This window comes from Myripristis murdjan, chromosome 6, assembly GCF_902150065.1.
Source record: "Myripristis murdjan chromosome 6, fMyrMur1.1, whole genome shotgun sequence".
In the NCBI taxonomy this organism is placed as follows: domain Eukaryota; kingdom Metazoa; phylum Chordata; class Actinopteri; order Holocentriformes; family Holocentridae; genus Myripristis; species Myripristis murdjan.
Genome location: NC_043985.1, coordinates 14,804,513 through 14,821,350, shown reverse-complemented (window position 1 = coordinate 14,821,350; position 16,838 = coordinate 14,804,513). Strand labels below are relative to the sequence as shown.

The 16,838-nt window shown below is 42.6% G+C and overlaps 1 protein-coding gene across 1 annotated transcript in view; it reads right to left on the bottom strand.

Annotated features, from left to right (window-relative positions):
- tead4 (TEA domain transcription factor 4) overlaps window positions 1–16,838 on the bottom strand; it is a 38,780-nt gene that overhangs the window by 21,067 nt on the left and 875 nt on the right. The window contains exon 2 of the mRNA XM_030053669.1: window positions 8,149–8,517. Coding sequence (XP_029909529.1) covers window positions 8,149–8,155 — 7 coding nt within the window. The 5' untranslated portion in view covers window positions 8,156–8,517. The remainder of the gene's footprint in view (window positions 1–8,148; window positions 8,518–16,838) is intronic.

The following is a 16,838-nucleotide window of genomic DNA, read 5'->3' as shown; positions in this document are numbered from 1 at the left end:
CATCACTGGTCTGGCCTGCTCTCTCTCTCTCTCTCTCTCAGCCCAGTGCATTCCTCACATTCCTGTACACTGACTGGTTTGCACCAGGTTCTGCATCTGCTGTTCCAACATCCCCCCATGGGGTCCAAGTCTGTGTGTGTTTGTGGGTGTGGGTGTGTACAACAGCACCCACTGACCCATATGTGCATTAAATCACCCTACACGCTACTACTGTAGTGCAGTGATTGATTACTATACCTCCCTGTTCTATACGGCTGAACAATCAGGCCTTGTATTACATGCTATAGTTTATAATCATCAGGATCATCAGGTAATAGCAAATCCGGTGACCAAGTCTATTAATAATGCACCTGCATCCAACCAGAATGATGCCCCAAATCTGAACATGCCAGTTTGAATAGGTCTGTTTGTCTGTGTGTATGACAGAGACACTGTTTTGTGTTTTATTGAATGTCTTTAACCCACGCTCCTCCACTGTCTTCTGCCAATTCTAATTTGGTTTAATCAGCATGTGTGACAGTTGTGTTTATGTCTGTGTGTTTGCATGCTACAAGCCTGTCCGAACACACATCTGCCAGCCATACGTTTTCCCTCGGCAGCACATTTGCCCCACTGTGTCTGCTCCGGAGAACAAAGGTCACATTTAGGCTGCAGGAATGTCTTGGCTGGGCGCTATTTCCCCTTCGATACAGCCTGGAAACAGCCCACTGAGCTCTGAAAAGGACTCTAACAGGCTTGGTTACCAGCGACAAAGTCATGTTAGTACTGTGGCGACAGTGATGCAGTGACTGTGTTGGTCTCCTATGAAGTCAGTCTCCATTTGGTATTTTTAGTTTTATTTCAAAATCAGATAAGCACCACTTAAAAAAATTATGTCCACTCTGACTAAATTGATTGCTGACATCAACATACAGATTATGACTAAAGTTGTGGCATCTTAAGATCACTGCTTGCAACTGAGGATAGAAACACCTGCGTTTTGAAGTTCCAACCGATAAATTTCCAAAAGTTACTCTTTTCTTAAACCAGTACACAGTTTTCTAATGGACCCATTCAGTCCCTTCAGCCTGATCTTACAAAATTCTGTGATCTGAGCATATCTTAGATGTGGATAACATGCTGCATACATGACAAATAAAAGGCATGCATTTTCCAACCACAAAAGGATAATGAGGAGAAGACATGACTAGAACAGCAGCAGTCTGACAATGAAACTGCACTGTGGAAAGCACAGATGTGAGGATCAGGTGGTGGATGGGCATACACACTTACCTTCAACTCCAAGAACATTCATATCCCAGCTCAAGGGAGAAATGTTACTAGGAGTGAAGCTTTCATTTTTTGCAAAGGTTTTTCTTATATAACCACAGCCAAATTCTTACCTTAATGGTTATGTTTTAATGGCCTGAACTAGTCCATGATACAGCTGATTACCATGAATCGATTCTTTAGCCCCTGGTATCGATATGTATTATTTATGTACTTCATCATCATACAGTGTTATGATGTATACATTTCAGTACTCTGCGCTAAGTATTTTTGTGTTATTTTTGTTTTAATGAACTGGTATGGGAATTTTAACTAAACTGTTTTGAGTCAGTTTGTTACTTGTTCATCATATAACATGTTTTCATTTAATAAGATTGTATTTTAAGTTCCTCTTATACATTTTCAGTCAATTTTATATTGCAATGTATTGTGGTACAAATTATGGCCCATGTATTGTGAGCCCCTCATCCTGTCCAAACTTTCACATAATTCTTTTGTGGTGGAATACATTCATCACATTATTTGTGTTTGCAATTCATTATCTTTTCAGAGTTTGTGCACACTACACAAAAGTCTGTGAGAATGTGTCTCGTCCTCGTGATGATTCATTAACTTTGTGTCTCTGATTATGTTTCATTGGTTTCATTCATACTTGAAAGAACTACAGCTTCCTCTCTGAGTGAGGTCTAGTCTCATACCCATATCCTCCTGTGCTCATCAACGTCAATGATCGACAACTATGCAACTGTTCAAGCCGAACTGAAAGTATACTGTTGATTTTTGAGAGAGGATAGTATGTCTATTGGAGGAGAAAATTTAACAGACCCTCGGCTCTATTACACACACAACCTACATCAGCTGCCACAACTGTCTTCACAATTGGAAGCGATTTATGCAGTGATGGTTTCTGCAAGGTTGCACGTATGGTAATCCCATAGACGGATCAACAGATGTCTGGCCTGTTTGGATCCTTCCACCCTCCACCTTGCTGATCTAAGATGCCTGGATAAGTGACAGTGACAGCTCCGTTACATGGCTGTCATGTCTCACTATGTCCGGTTGGTTACATGGTGAGAGAGAGAGAGAGAGAGAGGTGTCTGGATTCCAGGACAACATCAGCAGAAGGGATTCCTCGAAAACCCTCCAGAGAAAATTAAATCCAATGAGAGCCTGAAGATTAGTGTCAGGACTATAGGGTTACGATAGGGGCTTCATGTTCCGGTGACCCCTACCAACCCTGCACCCAACACCATCTCAGAGAGGCGCAGGTGTCCCACAGCAGTGTCTCCTCAGATTAGATGCCAGGTTAGGTCTGGTGCTTTTATTATGCACCAGAAAAAAAAAAAACAGACTGGGAGCATTAGTTAGGTTTACAGTTAAACTATCCTTTGAGATAAAGTGTACTCTTGTGTGGCCCTCTTAGAAAACACTGGAATGGCCTAAGAGTATTGTGCCCTCACCTGTTGTTAAAGAGACCATCCTATAGAGCTTGGGAATAAATGTCATTTAGTAGGTGAAACACATGCTGAATTATTGATGTTGCCACCACAGTTAACAGGGTAGCGTTTTTTTTTTTTTTGTTTTTTTTTTAAATTTACATTTGGCTTGTATGCTGAACAAGTTGGTTTTGCTGCACTGTTCGGCGGATTTATTAGAACATGCAAAGGAAAAATGGTTATGCTGGGAAAACCTCACAAAGGAAGCCATGGGGTGATAGGAAAGAAAACATATGTCCTCTTACTTGGGTGGATATGTGTGAACAACCAAACAAAGAGTGGACTACTGACCCAGATACATTGCCTCCATATCAGTGCTTGTCTTGTATTTGGCATGAGTGCAAACACTCGTGACTAGTTAAAAATATTTTGTCACTTGTTTTTTACAAAGAGATGGGTGCACAACCTGCAAATCCACAAACTGCCACTGTGACAAGATGAGTGGTGACAACACATTGCCATGATTTACAACTGTACAAAGAACACCCAGAATAAAGAAGGGACAATGTGTCGAAGTGACAGTATTCCAAATTTGTACTGGTGCTAAACATTGGTGCTACTAAAATTGAAGTCAGCAGTCCAGCTACATATGATTACATAACAGAACGCACTTTACATAATGTGGACTGGTGTTTTTTTGTTTGTTTGTTTGTTTGTTTGTTTTTTAGCTAAATTGTCCTTAAAAACATCAGGACTCTGTCCACCAGATGCATAAAACCCAACTGTAGCCCTGCTCAGTCCAATAACTGAAGAATCTAAGGAAATTTACATAAACCTATCAAATGTGAGATAACATTACCAAAATTTGGACACCCACCCACCACAATGTCAACTGTGCCAAATTTTTCCACACTTGGCGCCAATTTGGACTCACATGCTATGCAGTGACGGAATGTCCTGTCCTTGTTTTACAGATTCCTTGCAACTTTAAGGTCACCGATTTCACACTGACACCTGCCAATGTGTCCATCAGCAGCTGTGTGTCCCGTCAAAGTGCCTTTTAGCAAGACACTGAAACACCTCCTGTTCACTCATTGTATAAGTCACTCTGTATAAAGGCACCAGCTAAATATATCAAAATGCAGAAATGCATGTCTTAAAGCAGAGCACTGGGACAGGGTTGCTGGGAGCAACGACTTGAAAACATAAGCCCCAAAGCTTTTATCAAAAGTGAACATGCCATGGTCGCCAGTGAATTTCTCACATGACTGGGAAAGTTTGAACCTTGGTGAGGACTCGTTGTTTCTTTCCATTGACCTTTACATCATATTCTTAATGAGGATGAATTCAGTGAAAAACATATTTGCATTGCCTGACAAAAACCGACAATGGGTTGAAATGTTGCACAAGCAAAGCTTAGTGGGAGCATGATTCAGTGTGTGGGTATTCTTTGTTCTGCGCTGACAGAAAAAACACACCACTACTGAGGGAAGCTTTGTTGACTTTATCCACTACAGTAACACAAGCAGTTGTTTTTTTTTTTTTTTTTGGTTATTGTTGTTGTTGTCTTTTTTTTTTTTTTACAGGAAGCAAGATCACCAAAACGTGAGAAAAGTGACTCTCTTGCAGATGTTAGTAATATGGGCTGAGGAAAACAAGTGGGACAAAACCAGACAGCTGGAGAAAACATGGTAAGATGTGAGATTTAATACTGCTAAATAGGAAAGAGTAAAAAGTCATCTTTAAATAAATTATACAATGTCAATTGCTACAGCAACCCTAAATTATTATGGCATTTATATGACAGCAAATAAACAAGGAACATAATCATATTTCCGCTGCCACATTCTTCCAGCGAGGGTTGTCAGCACATTGGTTTCCATTGCACCAGAACATAGGGACTGTTTTTCCATTATTGCAGCATGAGGTTTATGGTAAAACCACAGGGCACGTCTCTCGCTCTTCAGCCCCCAGGCTCCTGCTGTGACACACTTGGTTTGTGAGAGCAGGCTCTAAAGCGCCATTCTCCCCGCTGGATTTCTGTTACTTTACAGGCCGGTCATTACCTCAGAGAGACATAGCAGAACACACAGCCATGGAAGACAGGAAATGTTCGCCTTGGCAGATGCATGTCGAATTACCGGCCGGCGCACAAAACCGCCACAATATCCGTGACACCGTCCCTAATAAGCAAGCTAATAGGCCCGTTGAGTAATGGGCGCGAGGGCCAGCACTATGCAAAGTATTATGGGAAAAAATGTGGTGAATGCACAAGGCATATGGGGTAAAAACATTCCATTCAGTTGAGGAATTTACAATGGATAGAACGATCCACACACATTCCATCTGTTTAGTTGTACGAAGACTCAATATTGCATTGTTTCGCAAAGAATGGCATTCACGCCGTAAAGGGGAATTCAACCCAAAATTCAGAGTATGTTGCTGTTGGACAACAGAAAAAGAGGGATTTGATAGGAGTTTATTTTGTATACTTATCCATACGCAGCCCATAAAGGGAGACGAAATAAATTTCTACTATAATGCCATATGTATACCTTTGATAATGTTATTGTCCAATATTTGATTTAGCCCTCTGTAACCTGATTTAAAACCACCTACTACTTTGGATTAAGCAGATACATTGCTACATCACTGTTTTAACAACGCTGACAACACTAAAGACCTCCAAAGTTGCTTTGCATTGATTGTGGTTGCCTGAATGACTTGAGTTGTTGGCCACTGGTGACACTGAGAATGGCAATAAAGGGGAAACACCAGGGAGAGGGGGGTGGGGCGAGGAGGTTCTGGGTGCTGTAAGCAGGGGCTGGTTGAGCTGTTTAGGGGTGACGGGGTTGAAAGGGGCCACGGGCTCAGTCTTGTCTCTTCACTCGAGTCATAAATCTGTGTTTGTCACAAGGCTGTCAAGTTGAACTTAGAGAGGAGCTGGAGGTGAACTGAAAGGCAGACAGACCCACTGACAGGACTGACAGGGGGTGGGGGGAGGGTGGGGGGGCATGGAGGACAGAGAGGGAGAGGGAGTCTGTGACTGAGTCAGAGAGATATGAGGGAGGTAAATCACAGAAATAGCAGGCAGCAGAGGAGGCGAGCACAAAGACACAATCCCTTCCTCCTTCTCTCCCTCACACACAGACACACACACACGCACACACACACACACACACACACACATGCATAAAACTGGGGACAGGTGCGAGAGAGTTGTGGTGTGCTCTGGGGCCATGCAAGACACTGCTGCCCACCTTGGTGTTTATTTGTCCACCCCCCCACCTCTCCGCTCCAAGCGCTCAAAGGGTAAACGTCTATTCTGGTTTAGGGTTACAGCCGAGCTGCCTTGAACCCCCGGGCTCCCGAGCGCACATGCCATTCCTGGCGCGCCAACGCACTCCCTGGCGCGCATCACCTGCCCCTGACCCCCGCAGGGAGGAAGGGGCACTTCAATGCCCGCCTTGCCAACAGCCCCCACCATCAGGCCCCCTATCCCCCTCCCTGTGACATAGAATATGCCACCTGCCCGTCTCCTCTGCCCTCCAGCCCCAACTATTATTACAGGCTTTATAAGGGTTTAAGTGATGATCAGAGGATGGCCATGACCTCGATAGGTGGCTAAGCTAGGCTAGGCTAAGCTAACAGTTAAAGGAGCTGACTGGCATGGTGACAAAATGGGGCGATGACAGAGCCCGTCTGATAAGCACCACTACATCTGTCCCCCAGGCACCCCGGTTTTCCACTGACCGGATCCGCTATCAAACAGTCAGGCAGCAGGACGAGCTACGGCCAAGCCATCTGTTACCACGTGTCTTTCAGCAAGATGTTGAGAAGGAAAGTCATTCAGCGTCTCTCTGTGGAAGTACGTGGGGTTCCCGAGCAATTAGAATACACCGCGAATCAATGAGGATTTAACCTGCAGTGGACTCATTTTGTTGGCTTTCAACAACTGGTTAGAAGGATGTGAGAACCACAATGATGTCAGATTTACACCCCGCTCCTCTAGACTTGTTTGGGGTGAGCAATTTGGGGCTAATTTTGGTAACAGGAATACTGTAAGACACTTTGCACTAACACTGCCAAAAATACAGCTGGACAAAGGTCGAAACAAAATAACTACTTGTATTAAAGATGATAAGGTGAAAATCCTATCCCTCCCTTGAGTGTTTTTTCCATCGATTTTTTTTTCTTTATCATCCCCTGATCTTCAAAGGTTGGTTGGAAAGGACGCGTTCTTTTATGATTTCAAGAAATATGCCTGAATGTTTCAATTCAGCAGCAAAGCTTCTGACAAAAGACACTGAAAACACTGAAATATAAATAAAAAAGATAAGTGTGTGTGTGTGTGTGTGTGTGTGTGTGTGTGTGTGTGCATAAAAGAATGAGTGAGAGTGTGTTTGTGACACATCATGCCATCACACGCTATGGGAACCACGTGGAACTGACAGCTGTGCAGGAAACAGGAGTGGTGTGAAGCATGAACATGAGAAGGAGTGGTGGTGAGAGCTGATGGATATGTGTGTGTGTATGTGTGTGTGCGTGTGTGTGTGTGTGTGTGTGTGCATGCGCGTGCATGTGTGTATATGTGCTGTATACGTGTGTGTGCATGTGTGCTGTGTGTGTATGTGTAGGGGCATGCTTGTGCAAATGTCTGAGTATGTGTGGGAGAGTGTGTGAGCGTTACACAAAGTGCCTTTGTCGGACCATGAGAAGTGTGTGAGAGCCAATATTTGTTTGATGGATTGTGTGCATGCGACTGGACCAACAGTGAGCTGCTGTACACTCCCTCTCAACCACAGTGCAGATGTGGACTGACTGAGTGTGGGTCAGTATAGTCTCTGCGTGAATAGATTCATAGGTTTTATGCTACAATTTCTATGTTAAAGGAATAGTTCACCTCCAAATGAAAATTTAGTCCTTAACTACTCACCCCCATATCACTTTGTGTAAAAACATGATTCGCAGCTTACCCCCAAAAGTTCCCTCTCAGCCTTCTTCCAAACTATTAAAATTAAGGGAACAGTCTTTTTACAACTCTAAATAAATTGTAGAAAATGTCAGTGTCACTGGCAGAAACAACACTTGGATTAGCTTGGATTACTTGATTCAAAAAAGGTTACATATATATATATATATATATATGTATATATATATATATATATATATGTGTATATATATATATATATATATATATATATATATATTTTTTTTTTTTTTTTTTTTTTTAATGGCGGTGTGTCAAATAAAAAAAAAAAAAAAAAAAAAAATCTGAATCTGAGAATCTGACATACTGTGCTGAAAGATTATTGATTATGGCTTCCTGAGGATGAATTATACACAATCCTGTTCTACATACAAGCTATTTTCTAGGTATTGAGTTGTCATCCTATTCAGGCAGAAAGAGATACAAAGAGGTTCAAAATGGATGTGGGCGTACCGTACATCTTGCCCTCGTCAGAGAGGATGATTTTCCTGCGTCCACAGGGTGGGTAGATGGCCAGGGCCTCCTGAAAGCTCTGCTCGATGTCTGGGCTCCACACACCCTCCGCATCGTTCTCCAGGGGCTTGTCAAGAGCCTCCCCCAGCTCCTCACTCCCACCCCCCGGGGAGGGAGCCGGCACCCACTCCGCAGACGTGGTGGGAAGACTGAAAGGCACCACAGAGCAGGGCGGTGGAGGGTCGAGGTTTGGGGGAGACGAGGGTGGGTGGAGAGGGAGGACAGGGCTGGAGCTGACGGTTGGGGTGGAGGTGTCTGTATGAAGTCCAAAGGTGTGATGATGGTGGGGCAGGATGTGGCACTGCCGTTCTAGGAAAGCAAAAAATTAAAAACAATATTGAAAATCTCAATGGATTGGCAACTGGCACTATGCAAGGTTTTTTTTTTCCAGGGTTTTGCATGCATGCTATTTTCAAGCAATGCCCTGCTTCACATTTACACCGTTACACACATTCACACCTGCGAGCTGGCCTCTGCAACAGCAGTCATTAACTAAATAGCATCACTGAAACTGGTGGAGGTGAAGTTGCTTGTTTGCCTCAACAGTTGGTTTTAGAGTTATGAGAGCATTGCATGCTCATTTCTCCCTAGATTTTACTGGGGAAAGTCCCTGTCACAAGCTCATCCATCTAAACTATAGGCTACTGCCCGCCCAAGTGTTGTGCAGGAAACAATAAACAAAGCTTAAAGGACCATAGACACTACACTTCCTGCATACTTGACATTACTACTCATCATTTTCCAAAGCATACAATAGTTTTTTAGATTTTCCCTGCTGCCACGACTAGCTTTGTCTTCAGACTGAGCACCATGCATTTTAATTTATTTTATTTCATTCACCAGTGGTGTTTGAAAGGGTTGCATAAATCTGAGGGGGTTGCATAATTTAAAAAAAAAAAAAATCCTTCAAATGGAAATTAAAAGTCACTACAGTGGAGTGACAAAGTTTTCACATGACAAACAGAAACATGTAAAAGAAAGAACACTGAAGCTGGGTGACGTCACCCAAGTTGGGTCAGCAACCTAGCGACTACGTCAAGCAGTCATATGAAGCGCATGGTGGGCTATAGGATCACACCAGCCACACAGCCGCTAATCCCTACTTGGAAAAAGCACCTCAGATCAGAAATTAGATTAGCACAGCCATGAAAACAAACAACAACATGGCACCTCAGATTGAGAGGAGAAGAGATGGAGGGGAGGAATGCAGGGGGGGGCCCAAGTCAACAAATGAGGAGACATATTAAAGCGGGATCACCGTCCACACACACTTGGACACACTTGTCAAGGAGGCTCATATTAGGGTATCAGCTATTTTAAGATGCATATTTTTCAGTATTTGAATTAACAGACCTACACATCCTCGACTGGCATTCTAGTCAATGACTTTGTGTGTTTTGAATAAGAGGATGGAAGTAGCAGCATTAACTGGCTACTACAATAACCAGCTAACTCACTAATGGGATTAATGTGACATTCCACTGGCTCTATGTGTCGGGAGAGATGGCCAGCATTGCTGTGAGATGCACAGACACGTGAAACAGTATTGGGATATTTGACTTGAAGAATGTCAACCAACTGTTCCATATCCTGTTGCTTTTACGCACAAATTTGTTTTGGGACGTGCACACAGAGCTTATATGTTAGTGGGGAGACGGACAGCTGCTCCGCCTCTTCCTCTCTGTGGACGGGCAGGAGAAAAATGGAAACGGGCACAGGCATGGTAAATGACCCCGTTCACAAGAAATGGTGCTGAAAGACACTTGGTTGAAACTGGATTTGGGACACACGACAAGTGTCCATTTGTGGGACACTGACCAATGGAATTCTTGTCTATTCTATTCTATTCTATTCTATTTTGTTCTATTCTATCCTTGTGAGTCATTATAAACACACCTCTGTGTTTGTCATGGTTTTCCTGCTCATGTGTCCACGGCCATTTAGGGCAACTTGTGAAAAGAATTGCGGCTGTTACGTCAGCTGTAATACCAGTCATGACTGTGTGTGTATGTGTGGAGGTAGTAGAGGGGTTAAAGGTCAGCATGCTGTGGTCGGGAAGGGGTTGTCCCGGTCTGGTGAGTGAGTCAGTGTGTTGTAGCGTCCTGTCAGAGTGAGTAAGAATCTCCAGCCAGTCCAGCTCTTCCCCCCTCACTCTTCCTCTGAGCCCCCCGATGTTCCACAACACTTCCTGTAAAGTGGCCAGTTAACCCTTCTGCCTATCAGTGCGCACACACACACAAACACACTGATAAAGTAAAGTATACTAACACAAAGACGTGCATACACTGACATGTATGTCACCAAAAAAGAAAACACTCAAAGCAAAACTTAATTCACAGTCCATGGAAAAAAACTGGTCAAACAGAGGGCAACATTCATAGTAAACAGTCTTTTACCATAATCATCCAAAAAAAAGATGGAAAATCCTATGAAACAGCATTTACAGCCTTAAAACTTTCTATTGAAACCCAGATTACACAATCTTTTACACAATCTATATCTCAGTTGTCTCAAAAAATAAAAACAAACCCTTGTCTTTATTTACATAGCTTTGTTGTGACTGTGTTTTCAATATAATTTAATTCAAGTGTTAAAAATATGATTAATACAATGGGAGAAATAATGACTTTTTCCTACATTCACTTAATCTGTCTTCTTCATCAAATGGGTAACAATGCTTAATGTTTTGTATATTCAGTGTAGTCATTGCATTTGACTGATATCCAATCAAAATATTTTCAGTTAATTCTGATTAAAGGCTCCCAACAGGCAAAGAATGTAGTATTGATAAAAATATAAAATAAAACAAACTGTATCACAGCTAGTATGGCAGAGGTGACTGCCCAATGTCTGATGAATTTAACAAAAGATAAACATAAAAGCTAATTTATTGGTGTAACAGTCATACAGAATGTAGGTAATCTCCATAACCTGGTGCGGTTAGTCTTTAAAAATGCAGAATTTCCTTAAGTCTTCTCAGAGGAAATAGATCCACTCATGACGGAGGTGGTTTTAAGACAACTCAAACACTCTCCGCTGAAGTGAAAACACACCCACAGAGGCACACTCACACACACATGGTATGTCAATCACATCTTGACATTCAGTCAACAGAGCAAAAATGAAACACATGCACACACACACACAAGAGCCATACTAAATTGCGTGTGACATTGTTTATCACAGTCATCTAATTAAGGGGTGGCGTTTTCTTCCAAGGCGGTGCTGGTTTCAGTAAAGGAGTATGACAGTGTTAAGGGCTCGTGTGTTATGTAGCTATTCAGCAGGGCCAAACTCCTTTTTTAAGACATTATCTTGAACAGAAAGTGATCTTACCCCTACTGGAATGTTACTGTATACATTTCAAGGATACTTTGAGTGTTATCATCCAAACTCAGACAACTTTTGATTCAAAAAAAAAAAAAAAAAAAAAAGGAACAAAAAGAGCACATTACGGCACTTTTTTAAGCAACTTAAATCAAAACTAGACAAATTTATAACATAATTTAAAGTATTTTTTTTCCCACATAATGCTCGTTTTTAATTGTGGCTTGCATCTATAAGATAGACTTCACAATGGTTATAATATAGGCCACACTAAAGTTGGACTGACATTCTCACCTTTAAATAATGCACATGGATTTACTATCTATATCTATCTATATCGATCTATCTATATATTTTTATCTACGTATATGTAAATATAGACACAAAAACAGAGCTACTGTAGATCAACAAGTCACACAAGGATAGCAAAACTTATTAGGAACACTTATCTTATTAGGAACTTTTAGTCATTTTAAAAAAAAAAAAAATCCTTTCAAAAAATTCTACTTAATACATGTAATTGTGTGCTGTGTAAATTAAAATATACTCACCCTAATCCTGAACATGATTACCAGCTCCACTGTACTAATCCAGGGGCTAAGTAAACTGAATTACATGAAAACATCTTTAATCTCTAAAAAAAAAAAAAAAAAAAAAAGTGACTCAAATTGGATGTTTTATAGAATTTATTTTCCGCCTGTTAATATAACCTAACAGCACTAAAAACTTTTTAAATTAAATCACAAACAGTAATTCAGACTCGATATTTGACTGTTATTTTTTTATTTATTTTTTTTTTTTGAAGTGAGTGATATAGACTTGCCCTGACCCTACAGAACTCCAAATACACAAACAAAAACACATTTTAAATCAATAACACAGCTCACCTTCACTGAAACTTTCTGAAATTAATCACAATTTGTCACTCAAACAAGATAATTCCCACTGTTTCTCTAAGTGATTTCAAGCTGAACTATAAACCGGACTGCCTCTCCAGCTGAGGGCGACTACAGGTCACTGTGGGGCAGTTAACTATTAGTGGGTAGCTCAGTCCCTCAGTCAAAATGTTCAGGAGGGTTAATTGACCTAAAGCCTTTCCTCAAAACAGATGACCTTCCCACCCCCAGATGCCCCCCACCCTTCCAACTCCCCACCCTGTCTACCCCCGTCTGCCCCCACCAAGGCCCCTCTCTCTCCTGGATCCGCTCAGCAGGATAATCCCCCAGCTGGTGCTGCGGTTAGGGGGCCATGGGACCCCCCCCCGCGCCCCGTGCGACCCCCTGAACACACACACACACACACACACACACACACACACGCATCACTGTGTGCACACACTGACCAACTGAGACAAACACACAGACGTCAACAGATCATGAGAAAACAAAAGACAAGAACAAAGGGGGACACACACACACACACACACACACACACACACACACCCACATCATCATGATCATGACAGCAAACACACAAACTGTATGTGATTCAGTGCGGGCTGAAGACATAAATACACACTGTAACTGTTGAACAACAGGCCTTCCCAGACACACACAAACACATACACTCACACACACACACACACACACACACACACACTAGTCCAGACACAAATACCATAAGAGGTAGCAGGTAGCTATGCCATTATTCCCATTTGCCCTGTCCCAGTGTCCAACAGGTGGAGGGGAAGGGTGGGTAGGCAGCTAGGGTGGGTTGCAAATGTTTACGTGTGTGTATTTCTATTTTATATTTTTGGCATCTAACGTTACAGAGCAACTTACAATGGGTGCAACAAAGAATAAGCTTTCATTCCTAGACGGCCACTGACATAACAAACAATCAATAGTAAGGCGAGTAAGGGTCAAAGTGTACAGTAGTGCCCAGTCAATATTTCTGTGAACACAGAGTAAGTCTGTGTGTGTGTGTGTGTGTGTGTGTGTGTGTGTGTGTGTGTGTGCACTGTGCAGGAAGGAGAAGGCTGTGTTGCTTTAAAACTCTTGAAAAGCTAACTGCCACCTTTTATGCAGAGTATGTATGTGTGTGTATGTGTGCGTGTGTGTGTGTGTGTGTGTGTGTGTGTGTGTGTGTGTGTGTGTGTGTGTGTGTGCGTGTATGTGTGTGTGTGTGTGTGAGGTGGTTGGGGTGGGGGTTACTCAACTGGACACAATCTCCACTAATCAGGCCGGGAATGTAAAGCCAGGAAACATAGTCTGAAAATAAGGCAGCAGTATGGGATCAGGCTATGGGATGGAAAGTTGCAGCGAGAGCCGGGGAGAGGAACGGGTTTGTTTGGCAAGCTTTTTGCTGAGAGCACATGTTCTCTGACACTGTGTCCCGCTGGGCTGCACTGGACGGAGCCTCCACACGCTATACACACACACACACACACACACACACACACATACACACACAAACAACGCTGTGGGTTTGCATCTTACACATAAACACACTCACATGCACAGGTGCCTGCAGCCTGGAGGTTAGAGGAGTGAGCTTGTGTGTAGAAGGTCATCACTCTGACTCCCCAAGACAAGCTGGGAGAATGTGGGTGGGGAAAGGGGGTAAGAAACGCTCTCCTTTCAATGTCAGTGTGCCCTTGAGCAAGGCAGTGAACACCCTAGGGATGGAATGATATGCTGAGATAAAATATCTGACGACCAGTTACACCGTTTCAAATCACAATCACAATAACCATTTCTGATTAGCATTTTTTTAAAGACGGACTGTCTAGCATTCTTTTTATTCTCCTTTGCCTAGCTTAATGTAAATGGAAGATTGCAATCAACACTGCCTACTCTTGTAAACACACGGTTTTCTTAAGCGGCGTGTGTCTGCCCAAAAAAAATCTACGAACACACAAGGAGAGTGCTTGGGAAAAGGGAACAGCAGTGACTGAACTGGGTGTAAACGTGCTCCCGTTGGAGAAATGCTATTGGTAGACTATGTCTTCTCAACAAGACCATTGTACACTTGTATTACATATGATACTATGGCATTGGTTGTGCAAACAATGCAAACTTTGATAACACAACTTTTTCGCGGCAGCCATTTTCACAGGAAATAGCAGGGTAAACACAGGTGTTACTAATGAAATTAATAAAGGGTCTGTTCCATTTAGATCTAGGGCGTCTTCACAACTGGAGGAGGAGGTCTGAGTTTGGTTCACTTGGAGTACACTTTGAGGTCCTTTTCCTGCTTGTATTGTGAGCGCAAAGCATCCCCAGCATGTTTTATCTTTTGCTTTTAGCTTTATGGTCCTCAACGCTTGCTGTACTCATGAAAGAACAACTCATAAAAATAACAACGTTTTTCTCCAACCAAGGTTATGTTTCTTTTGGTCCACTTAAAGAAGACAGAGTCCGGTTCATTTAACTGGAACAGAACCTCAATTAACGTCATTAGTAATACCTGTGTTTACCCTGCTGTTTCATGTCAAAACGGGTGTTGGGACAAAGGTCTATTTAAGTTACAACTCATCATGATTTTGATTTTTTTACATCATCCCATCTCTTGCACACCCAGCTGCACTGTGATAGACAGAGGAAGACTGCAGCAAGGTGTGAATGTGTGTAATTATGTGAATATGACAAAGGGTACCACTGGAAATGGGCAAGCATGCTCAGATGCTCGGAATAAATAATGATTAAAATGAACACACGCATGCACACATACACACACACACACACACACACACACACATACACATTGGGTTTTCATTGTTCCTTCCACCAGGTCACCCATACTTACTACACAACCTGCTCGCTTTAGCTCTATATCTAATGATAACCAGGGAGGGTCTGAGGGTCAAGACTCGGCTGGCCTGTATCAGATCAGTCCCAGATAATCCAAACAGAAAGATCCATCAGACAGGCTGGAATCAATGAACTCCACACTAACAGACTCCAAAGAGCTGTGGGCAGAGAGCGGTGTTGGTAGAAGAGGGGGAGCTCAGAGGGGCAGAATCTCTTTGTTCTACAAGGCTCATATCTGAGGCATTATTCGCTTCTCTCGTGCGAGCGGAGGAGGAATGATCGCTATGTGGGATGAGCACAGCAAAAAAAGGAAAAAAAAAATCCCTCCTCTCCTCCTCCGCTGTGGAGAGGACCTGTCTCAGGGCAGTTCACAACACACACACACACACACACACACACACACACACAGAAACACACACAGACAAAACAAAACAAAGAGACACACTGACTTGTTCACAAGGATGTACACAGAAACACACACACACACACACATTTTCCTGCTTGCTCACACACTTTCCATGCTTTTTTACATACCTTCTAACTTGTTCCACTCATCCGCCTACACACACACACACACACACACACACACACACACACACACACTCATAAATGCACTCCTAAACCCACACACAAGCACCCACCCCCACGCATATCCACCCACACAAACACACACCAATCCTATTGCACAACAGCAGCAACAGTGCAACCTTACAGTTCATATTACATTATAATTCATATGTCTGGGACAACAGAGAGCCTCAAGTCCTGAAAACAAACAAAGGGCCAGGACCTCAAGAAAAAACAATCTCCTTTGGCTGTCAGAGACTTTGAAGAGGGCCTCAACAGGTGTGTGTTTGCCCCTCTATCATACTGCGACCCTACCCCATTCCACCTGTTGCCCCTCTGGAGTACACACTCCCCTCAGCTGCCCTGTGGGACACCATAACACACATACACACGCACACACAGGCCTGCACTAACTCGGACCCTGATCAAAAATACTCGCTCGCACATGGCCTGTCAGCACCACAGTCACTATAGCAGCTCTGGATCCCCTGGAATATACAATAGAATACAATGTCTGTCATACACAGGTGTACGCACACACACACACACGCACGCACACACACCAGATCTGGGTCTGATGGTATTTGCAGATCCTTTTCATAGTTTGTCTTAGCTTACTTAGGCGCCAGATGTTTGTGGGTTACCACATTTGGCAATAAACTAACAAACTGAGTGGGAGAAAGTTTATACCATCACACTGATGCATCTGAAAGGACACGAGAGTCATTTAAGTTTATGTTTCTGCACTTGTTAACTTATCTGAGATTATCTGTATTTGTTGCAGCACACACACACACACACACACACACACACACACACACACACACACAAGCATTTGAGAACTGTTTTTTTTTTTTTTAAAGATTAAAATGAACTACAGGAGACACAGTTAATAAAAAAAAAAAACAATTCTGGTGTAATGTAAGTGGTCTGGGATTTTTTTAACAATAGAAATACTATTGACTGATGATGATGATGATGATG